Raw genomic sequence first — 11,437 nt, 5'->3', positions numbered from 1 at the left:
CTCATGCCTCTGAATAGGTCACTAGGACCAACTCAGCCTGGGAATTTTTCGGAATCTTATGGAGTAGCTGCTGCATATGAAAATTGTCACTGAAAGAAGAAGAAGTCCGCATTGCTGTGGATCAAGCGGATATAGTGGTTCTCTTGGATGCAGCCTGTGAATGATTTATTTTGTAATTATGGTTATACATTAGCGGTGAATTACTTATCAGTAATTCACCGCTATTTTGCATCACATTTTTAGACATATCAGTTAGTGCAAATGCATCACATCATGTCTATACGCATTAAAGTAACCGAAGTTATTATAGTCACATAGTTATGTTACACCCCATATTGTGAACGAATTCACGAAGAATTGCCTGTCCGGTTATATTTCGAATAAGTAAATTTACTGCGTATTGACATGATGCATTTGCACTAATTTATGTTTGCAGTCTGAGGCTTTCGCCCTGAACTTATTAAGTCATCACATTTTTATAAATTCTAGTGAGTTGCAGATGCAAATTCAACAAGCTGCCTAAGGAACTTTGGAGCTGAAATTATGTTTCAATAAAAATAATAATAAAGCCTGTGAGGTCTATCTGGATGAGAGGCGTAATTTCAAGACGAACTAAATCGAACGAAGAATTTGAGGATGTTTAGACTTATAAGTTAGTTGTGGTACGCAAGCTAGATAAAAATGTTAAAATAAAGTTCATTTGGTCCTCTTTGTGAGATTTTGCATGACTGACATCGCTAGAGATTCAAGATTGCCGATCAGACTAGCTCCACAAGAATGAACTCAGGGTCACAACCATACGTAGCCTATTTAAGAAATATAACAGTGGTTCCCAACGAAGTGTCCGCGAGCACCATGGTGCCGCCAAGGCAAAAAGGCTGCCCGCCGCAGGAAGAAGTCAAGAATAATGAGAGCTCTAATATGAGTCGAGAACGTAGATAAGATTTTGAACTCGCGAGGCATGTCAACGCTATCCGTGTGCTAAATCTTCGCGGTAGCGCAGTAGTTATTTGTAATCACCGCCCTCCCCACACCGGAAAAAGCCTGGTTTGAATCTCGTGAGAGACACGGAGAACTTTTTGGACTTTTATTCACTCCATGGCTGAGTTAGTCGGTCTCAGACGAGGAGAGCAAGGTTTTACTCCCCGACTCGGGTTTTTAAAACGGCGAAACAGACAAAAGAGCAGAGAACAATCGCAATAATATACGGACGTAACGCACACCGGTAGATGAGGGAATTCTCTGGGCCTTAATGTGAGAGTTATTATTACTCCTTGATGGGGGTCCCACGTTGGTTGTTTTGTCCGGTGTTACTGTTGGTTGAGTAGCTCTCTGATACAGGTGTTCAGGATTGCGACTTTCTGGAGTTCCTAGGTATTCTCTGGGAGACTGTTGCTGCTGGGCTCTTGTGTAGGGTCTATGGGACCATATCTGTGGTTGACACCATCATCGGGATGGTCGTTACTTGTTGCATATGCCACATCTATTTGATCTCTTGTCATAGGTCTCTGCACGTCCTGATCTTTTCTTCGTGACTTTTCTAGAGGTCGTCGGTTTGAGCACCTGTGTCGATCATATAGGTAGCCCTTTCCTTCTTATCGACGAGGATTATGTGCTGTCTTTTGTGTGGGATTGTCTTATCCGTTATTATGGCGCAGTCCGAATACAGCTTGTGGGCTGGAATCTCTAGCACGGTCCGGGATTCGTACTTGTAATTCAGCACACTTTCTTTGATCAAATGGTATTTGCCCACTAGCTTCTGATGTATTATCCTGGCTGCCTGATCGTGTCTATGGATGTACTCCTTCTGGGTGATCACCCTGCATCCCGATGCATATTTGTGTGTGTTTGCGCGTTCGCACTTGGAAGGGGAGGTTAATGTTCCCCACATATAAGGTGCATTTCAGTAGCCACCGTTTGAAAATGTCATTAGTTATCTACTGCGAAGATATGTCAGCCCCATCATAGTAAAGTGGTTTTGCTACTTACCACACGTTTCTCGTTATAGACGAGAAAAATTACAAAGGAGGCATTATAAACAAGGCTGTAGTTACTGATCTCAGGCTGTGTGTAGTTTTCCCCCTTATTTAATTCGGATTTTTCAGCCCACACAACATTCAAATTGGCCTGTGAACACACACACAAACATCCGTATAGACAGGTAAACCGCAGCCATAATCAATCCACTGCAGGATGAAAGCCTTCTCCTCATGATTCATGTTGAGGGAAATGGACCACAATCTACCACGCTGGTCCAGTGCGGGTTGGCAGATCATTCGTATTTTAGCAGTCAGGGGCTTGAACCCCAATCTACTCAAAGAGCGTGTGTGCTACTGCACGCATGCTCTTGACCACTCGGCTACGGAGGCTTCTATAGATAAATATAATGGCGGAATATGGCCTAAGTTATTGATGCGCCGGGGAAGATGTAAATAATGGCGCCTTGTAACCATGCGGTTGGTTAGAAAATTAATTGCTGTTGTTTTCATAAATTCCCCCAACCCTCTGATTTTCTCTTCGTATGAACAGAGAATGTCGCTTGCAGTTTTGGGACAGGCTCTTTACTTTTTACAAGCTTAATCACTTTCAAGTATAAGATAACAACAGATTATGACAGTAGAAGCTGCTATGTAGTTTATTAATGATTCACCGCACATTATATCAATAATTTAGATATAAATGTTAAAATAATTGATCACATCGTAAGATCAGCAATCTACTCAATCTAAATACTCGTCCTGCAATTACCATCGAACCGGTTCTTACTAAACAACTGGAGTAACTTTAATGCCCTTTTTAATCACCGAAATGACACTGTCAATTTTGTTGACAGATATTTTTAAATCTTTAAGGATATATATATATACGTAAGTACTGTACGTTGCCACTCTGAGAGTGAAACATAATATTGTACACAGCTGTGTATTATGTTTGACTGTTAGAGAGGACTGTGTATATGTTTGACTAGAGAGGGGGAAGGGAACAAACCCATTGATGTTATGTAAAACAGTCACGACAGCCAAACTTAAAATTCGCTACTGCATGAAAATGATGATATAGCAATTATTTTGTCTGTTATTTACGTATAATTGTTATTTTATTTAAAGCTAGGATGTAACACATCATAAAATGACTGGGAACATACGATAAATTTAAAAAAATGGAATAAATAAAAAAAATTAGTCTACATATTTGCATATTGATAACGCTAGGTATAGCAACAGCACAGAAACACATATGCATGCAGCTCGACCAATTATTATGATTATATGTTGTGCACTGCATGTATCACATTGACACGAGCCTATCTCTTTAAAATACTGCGGTGCCTTCTCTGAAACCACTGCGTTTTATATTCGACCTCTAGGCTGCTAGACACTCATTTTCTTCCGGAACTATTTCTCCCCATTCAGTTCGTTTTGTAAAGGCAACACGCAATGCATTTTCGGATCTCAAAACTACTTCGTCCACCAAATGTATCTGATCTCTTGGATCTAGGGACCTCAGATTGAAGCAGCGAAGGACGTTGGCTACAACAGTTTTAGCTTCAAGCAGAGCAAATCTTTGACCTAAAAATAAACAAAGTGAACTTAAAAAAGGCATGATTTAAATGCAATATTTTTAAACAACTCTGTTTGTATGTGAAATTATATTCAATGAAAAGATATATACGTACATGTATCTTATTAATTATTTACTCCATTTTCAGGCTTATTTCAAATTTGGCACCCTTCACAACTCGCGAAATTTTAAATTATCCGAACCCCCCCCCCCCCCACCAAAATCAAATTACAACAATAAGAACCAACTGGATATTAAACCTGTTGTCAGAATTTTCTTGGTAAGAGAATTCAATTATTGATAAAATATCTGTAACAATCATATAACAGTAAATTATGATTACTGTTATATGATTATTTGATTCATTTTCAACCAAAGTTTTTATTTTATTTATGTCATTTATTTTTACTCACCGATGCAATTTCGAGGGCCAGCAGAAAATGGTACGTAAGCGAAAGGATGGCGACCAACACAGTTTTCTGGTAGGAATCGATCAGGGTTGAATACCTCTGGGTTCGGAAATGAGTCAGGGTTACGATGAAGCATGTGAATCAACACTCCACACGTCGTACCTTTAGGAATGGTATAGCCGTCTGAAAGACGAAGGATTCATTAAATAACCAAGGATATGTTCATTATGATTCTAAGGTCTGAATTTTTGAAACCTTTTGACTTAATAGTCTAGTGTTATTAATGAAATTGCTTAGCGACAAGAAACTTACTAATATTGGTAGGATATAATTTTCAGGATATAACAATACAAAAACGTACGGACTTTCCAAAGAACAGAAGAAGACACGTTGAATAAAGAGGGAATAAAGTTAGGTGAACTGTAAAGTGAATGTTATCCACACGCCTAATAGTGATATTAGAAACAGCAACTTTGTCACTTTCACTTGCCATAGTTTGATCGAAGCAGCAGATTATATTGTTGTAATGGTGGATTATATTGCATAATTGACCACTTTGCTTAGTTGGCATGGACATGTGGACATGTGTTTTTGTAATGGGCGGCTCCTAGAACGTTAGTTCAACTCCGCCTCGTATCTCTGTGAAGAACAGTATCACTACAAATGGGCCAGATATGTGTGTGACGTCGGTTTGTGTGTATTATGTGTGTGTTCTGTTCTGGCCACTTGGCTACCCAGAAGCATCAGTCACCTGGACAGATGATTCTGGGTACTCGTCCACACCACGGGAAGGTGGGCCAGTCTCAGCTAATCACGTACTGTCTCAATACGAGACTCTGATCCACCTGATGTTGCCAAAAGGTGGGCCAGATTCCTCTAGGGGCCCACTCCAGAGGAGAGAAGAAGAAAAAAAAAAAAAACAAAAAAAAAACATATATATTTATTTAGATTTTCCCGTGGTGCAAAAGAAAAAAAAATATATAAATAAAAAAAAAATAATAAAATAATAATATCACTGTAGAACGCAAAAAAAAAAAAAAAAAAAAAAAAACAACCATGTGACTGATTGTAGAACGCGAAGAGAAAGGAAAAAAAATAAATAAAATAATTAAAGAAATAAAATAAATTAAATAAATAAAAAATAATAATAATAATTAAAAAAATAAAATAAATTAAATAAATAAAAAATAATAATAATAATTAAAAAAATAAAATAAATTAAATAAATAAAAAAAATTAAAATAAATATAAAAAAAAAAAACAGCCATGGACTGATTGTAGAATGCGAGAAAAAAAAAAAAAAAAAAAAAACATATACAGTGGTACCTTGGATTATGAGTAACTTGGTATACGAGTGTTTTGCAAGACGAGCAAAAATTTTTAATAAATTTTAACTTGATAAACGAGCGAGATCTTGCAATACGAGTATAGTCAGTCCTTGTATAACACGTGTTTACATTACACGAATTCGATCATACACGATTTATAAATAGGAGAACGATATCTTATATAACACGAACCGAATTCGCTTATGCACGATTCGCCTTTGTGTTTACAAGGAACGGCAGTCGAACGCGAAATCACCCCAACCGAACGCAACACGATAGGAATGAAGAGAAGATTTTGAAAATGTATTTATGGTTTTTTATATCAGTGAAGGGGAAACACATTTCACCATAATAACATAAAAACCAACACAATTCCAGCTATCGGTATAATCGCAAATGCAATTAGATCGAGTTTACTACCAGTTTATAACAGATTCCACTAGCAGAAACGCAACTGGAAATTGTTTTTATTGTTTTATGGTAGTAACCCCTAGAATTGTGCTTTAGTAAAATGTGAGGTGTTAATAGTGTATCTCTGCCTTTACGGTGTTGTTTATTCAGTTGCTACACGCGCGCAGCTTTGTTTATGTGTATCAAGCGTGCCTCCTCATTTTGTAATTGTGCGAGCGATGAACCTGATTTCCGTGAAATCCTCAAAAGGAGGCAAAAGCAAGTGTCATTTCTTTTTGTGCGACTTTAACAAGATTCCTTGTTAAAGTCGCACAAAAAGAAAAAGTCAACAGATAGCAGTGATTCCGTTAGAGACAGTGAAAGTCGTCTTACCCAATAATTAATAAATTCGATTGCTTTATGTATATTAAATTTAAATATTAAAAATATAAAAAGGTATGTATTTTGTATTAATAATTTTTACAGTATATGTATATTTTTGAGTTTTGGAACAAATCATCTGGGTTTCCATTATTTCTTATGGGGAAATTCGCTTTGATATACGAGTGCTTTGGATTACGAGCACGTTTCCGGAACGAATTATGCTCGCAAACCAAGGTACCACTGTATATACATATATATCTATAAAAAAAGGGGGGGGGGAAGAGAAACAGAGAGAGAGAGATGTTTTCCTTCCTAAACACAGGCCGCAGAAACAAGCTCCACAGCCCATGCAGCAGGATGGGGGGAGGGGGGAAATACATGGTCGGTTTCAGTCCACTGCTGGGTCACCGATGTTTGCCACTGGTGGTCTGTTAATCCTTCTTCTGCGCCTAAAGACTTCAGCTGAGTACGTTTGCAGTGCAGGGTGGTTGTTAGGGTTCTGTAGGAAGAGCTCTAGATGCTCGCCAGAGATCTGTGTACATCTGACAAGGTTGTGTCTCAGATCAGCATACGCAATGCACTCGAATAGTACATGCCACCAGTTCTCTTTGGCTCCACAATGGCAGAGATCTGTTGGGTGGAGACCCAGATGGTGTAATTTTTCATTCATGGATCCGTGTCCGGTAATTAGGTATGATGTTTCTAGTGAAGGGGTGAACCAAGACTGTACAGATTTAGTAGCAGTGTAGGTTACATCAGGTAGGAATCTTTTTGTGACAATGCCCTTTGTTGAATTATGCCATCGAGTTTGCTAAATGTTGAAGAGCTCGTTGTAGCAACGTGTCATCTCAGCCTTGGGGTCAGCATCCAGATTAACCTCAATGTCAAGGATCCTTGTTGGGATATTTTTCTTAATTCGGAAGCACAACCCTCTGAAGGTGACATGTAGATCGAGCGGAAGTGCTCCCGCAATGACCTGAATGGCAGGAGTGGAGACCGTTCTACACACTCGGCAGATTGCCATTAACATTGACCTCTGGATGGTTCCAAGCTTGTCTCGCATCTTTACAAGAGTTACCCGATGGAACCAGGCTCCAGCTGCATAGGTCACAATTGGTAAAAATACTGCGTTGTAATACAACCGCAGGGACCTTTTGGAGAGTCCCCAATCATTCTTAGAGATGCGTATGATGGTTCCTGAGAATCTCTTAACTTTGTTTCTTAAATTAACAAGATGTGGAAGAAAGCTGAGTTTGTGGTCAATAATCACTCCAAGTACTTTGGTTTCGGTGACGATTGGCAGTTGAGCATTACATATCTTTACCTGCGGTGGGCGCCTGAGATCCAGTCTATTCTTGAATAGCATCATTTTGGTTTTTGTTGGGTTGATATGCAACTTATTAAGTGCGGCCCAAGTTGAGAGATCGTCGAGGACCTGGTTTGCATTTTCTTCAATGGCCTTCCGTGAATGCCCTGACACCACAACTGTGAGATCATCGGCAAAGGCCACAATTTTTGTATTCCTGAAGGTGCGGGAGAGCCAGTCTTGGAGGACTATGTTCCAAATGAGGGGTCCCAGGACTGACCCTTGGGGACAACCTCGATTTACTGATCTTGTGACTTGCTGGAATTTTGACTTGAGAATAACTGCTCGGTCGGAAAAATAGTTCTGGAAGAGGCTGTATAATTGCTGGGGGCAAGCGGCAGTTCGAAGGCGTGCCAAGGCACTGTCCCACCAGACGGTATCGAAGGCTCCCTCGAAGTCTATGAAGATGGCCAATTCGAATTTTTCTTCAGAACTTTCAATATGTAAAACCAAATCGAACAGAGCTTCTTCACACGACCTTCCACGGGTGAAGCCATACTGGCATGGCGAGACCAAATCGTGCATTTGTAACATGGAGACAACCCTGAGAGCCATGAGTCGCTCAAGGACCTTACCAAGGTTAGCCAGCAGGGCAATAGGCCGGAAGCTGCAGGGGTCTGTTGGTGGTTTGTGAGGCTTCTTGATGAGGCGATGAGGGCAAACTTCCATTCTTTTGGGAAGCATCCTTCTTCCAAGCATTTATTGAAGAGAAGGAGTAGATGGTGCGGCCGCAGTGTGTGAAAGCGGATGATGAAGATGTATTCTATTAGGTCAAGGCCTGGACACTTTTTGGCATTAATGTTTTTAATGACTGCTCCCAGTTCTTCTAGTGTGAATGGGTTGGCTTGCTCTTTTGCCATGTAATTGCTGTTGGCAGCTCTAATTGCTGAGTGTTCTGGATGATCCTCAGAGATGTCATCAGGTGGAAACAGTTTGTCTAGAATAAGGTTGGCAGAATCTTGCCAACACTTAGTTTCCTGAGCGTCTACTGAAACAGTGTTGAATATTTCTGGGGAGAAGGTTTTCTCTCTCAAAATCTTATATGCCAGGCCCCATGGATTTGTACGGTTGGTTTCTTTTACGAAATTTGCCCAAGTTTCTCTCTTTCTGGCTGCAATTGGCTTGGTATACTCATTCTTTTTGGCGATATAATCCCTATGAAGGCGTTCGACATCAGGAGCTGGCCAATCACGGTGTCGCTGGTAGTTCCTGCGCGCAGAGTGGACTGCCTTTGCAACAAAGGCAGTCCACTAAGTTTAGGATGGTAAGTTCCCGGGTCCACCATGGGCAGATTGCTGGGCGGAACACCTTCTTCCTTGAGGACCTGTATTAGGCTCTGAGTATGGAGTGCTGGATAAAGGTGGTCAAGTCCTGTGCATTTAGCGAGTCCATCTGTGATGGGTCTGGATTTGGAAAGTCCAGTTCTATGGAGCTGTCATATGCTTCCCAATTGACGTTTCTCGAAGAGAATCTAATGAAGTCAGTTGGCCTTGCTCTGTTGTTGTTTCTCGGTGGAACCAAGTCAAGATGGAACAGTATGGCTCTATGGTCGCTAACAGTCAGATCCGGAGTTACCTTCCAGCAACTAACTGACTGACGTAGGTCTTTTGTAGAGAGGGTTAAATCAATATTAGATTCACCGGTGGAGCTAGAGTAAGTAGTGAACTGGCTAGGCTGGTTATGGATAATAAGATTTTGGCTGAGGATGAAGTCCTCAAGAAGCTGGCCACGGCCATTGGCAACTGCACTGTGCCAGAAGGGGGTTTTGCGTTCAAGTCAGATGCAACCAGGAGTTGTTTGGAGCCAATAAAATTCAGGGCGAATTCCAAAAAGTTTAGTGCTTCATTGATGTTATTTGAGGGAGGGCTGTAGAGTGACATCAGGTAGAATGATTGATCTGTACATGTAATCTGGATACAGGTGGAGAACTGATTGCAGAGGCCGTGGACAACCAGGACATCGAGATCCCTATTTATGACTGCTATACATGTTTTTGGGTCCACTGGGACAGGTTGAATGACTCGCGTGTGTATGGAAAAGCCAGTAATTTTAGAGGTTGGATGGGGTTGTATTCTTGCAGCATACGGCTCTTGAATCAGAACAACATCAATTGAATGCTCCTCAGTGGCCTGGCGTATTTCATCCGCAACTGTGCGGGACCTTTGCCCATTTATTTGCATCATTCGCAAGTATTTAGTTTGAGATACAGGGGCTCCTCTTAGGCTCCCAGAAAGAGTGGGCAGGACTGGAGCGGGGACACAACTGGGATTTCTTGTTGGTTTAGGCATCAGCGGTCCTTAGTCTTACGAGTTCCAGAGCCCTTTGGTATTCTGGGCATAAAATATCCCGGAGGGAATGGTTATGTGCTCGCCTGTTCCTTTTGCAATTCACACAAGAGGGCTCTTCGTCAATGTAGGGACATTCTGCTTGGACATGCCCACTCCTGGCACAATGCCCGCAGGATGGAGATTTGTGGGAGCAGCGTTGGGAGGTATGCCCATATCCCAGACATAGGAAACACCTTGTGACAATTGTAAACGGGCGAAATCGGTGTGCACTGCAACCAAGGAATAATCTATCTGTAGAGAGGACAGTTCTATAAATCCGTGGAGAGAAGCTGATTACTTTGTGTTCTGTAGAGTTGGATTTTGATTTTGTTGCAAACCTAAAAGTGGTCTCAGCCTTAACTTCCTCCCAGGCGAATCCCCGGTCCTGTAGGTTTCTGTGGAACAGATCTTCAAGTAATTCGTCGTTGGAACTGTGCTTTGGAACATCGTACACTATGATTGACGGATTTGACTTTTTAGGAGGAGCTATGACCACTCCTGCATTTGTGAGAGTACCACATGTGGCAATACTTGTTAGGTCTTCTTTTGTTGCGGTCTCCAGTAGGACTCCTTTGTTCCTAATGGGTCTCAGGGATTTCACTTTTAGATTCTTATAATCAGCCCTTATAGTGCTTTGCACCAGATCTTTGACGTCATTGCTAGTCTTGAGCTCTGAGGTATCACTTGCTCTCAACAGTAGTAGATGCTGTGGCTTCTTCTCTGGGTGGTGCACATGGAGAGTTTGTATCATGCCACGGGCAAGGGGCTCCTGTCCCGACTTCACTGCATCAGCATGCTTAGTTGGCAGCCCTCACAGACTGCCACCAGCGTTATAATCCCTTTATCAATATTAATAATAATATTAAAATAGACCACTTGGCCCTGTCCACCGCCTGAAACTCAGTCTTGGTGGAGAGGTTTCCGCCCCTACCATTGGGAGGTGGTCTTCTGCTATCTAACTTATTCTCTTATTTAGTATAACTCACGATTTTGTCTCAAGTATCCACAACGAAAATTAAAATCAACACCACACATATTTTAAAATCTACTTATATACAATATGTACACATATTTACACAGCTCTTTATGCAGTATTTAAAATCTGCTTATATACAATATTTACACATTATTATACAGCTATATATATAATATTTAAAACTCACAATAAATACTTTTCAGATAAAATACCATATATACACAACCTATGTATATATATATAAAGTAAGACTAAACATTCCAAATTCTAAACGCTTCACTTAAAACGTATAAAAGCCAGATAAAATTCGTATACTTCAAAGAGCCTCTGCGGTTCATTTACACCTCCAAGTTAGCTATAAAATTCCTCTCTTGGTCTGTCACAGGGAGCATCTATGAATGATATGTTCTCTTGTCTGTGCCTTTCCACATACAATATGGATTCCCCCATTGGCGGCCGCCATTATATGTAAGTATATACACACACCATAGGCAGACATTTTGTGTCACTCAAAGGTGCATCTTCATTAAAATTAAGAGTAACAGTGATACCCATGTTTTAATATTCGTTCCACGTGAAATTATGAGTTATCAAATATGTACATTGGTTTCCATGGTGACCAGAGTGAAATTGGTGAAAGTGTATAACAGTGTCCAAAACATTAGGAACCCTACGTGCACTAACCTTACATACAT

General features: G+C 40.6%; 1 protein-coding gene across 1 annotated transcript in view; it reads right to left on the bottom strand.

Annotated features, from left to right (window-relative positions):
- Positions 1 to 3,155: 3,155 nt before the first annotated feature.
- The window catches only part of LOC150081689 (cytochrome P450 4c3-like), a 55,921-nt gene continuing 47,639 nt past the window's right edge, over positions 3,156 to 11,437 (bottom strand). Inside the window, exons 10-11 of the mRNA XM_090378809.1 lie at positions 3,975 to 4,154; positions 3,156 to 3,569 (exon numbers count right to left, since the gene is read on the bottom strand). Coding sequence (XP_090234935.1) covers positions 3,364 to 3,569; positions 3,975 to 4,154 — 386 coding nt within the window. The 3' untranslated portion in view covers positions 3,156 to 3,363. The remainder of the gene's footprint in view (positions 3,570 to 3,974; positions 4,155 to 11,437) is intronic.

Source organism: Mastigoproctus giganteus, chromosome 8, assembly GCF_048544385.1.
Source record: "Mastigoproctus giganteus isolate SK-2022 chromosome 8, ASM4854438v1, whole genome shotgun sequence".
Taxonomy (NCBI): domain Eukaryota; kingdom Metazoa; phylum Arthropoda; class Arachnida; order Uropygi; family Thelyphonidae; genus Mastigoproctus; species Mastigoproctus giganteus.
This window is presented reverse-complemented; position numbering and strand designations above follow the sequence as displayed.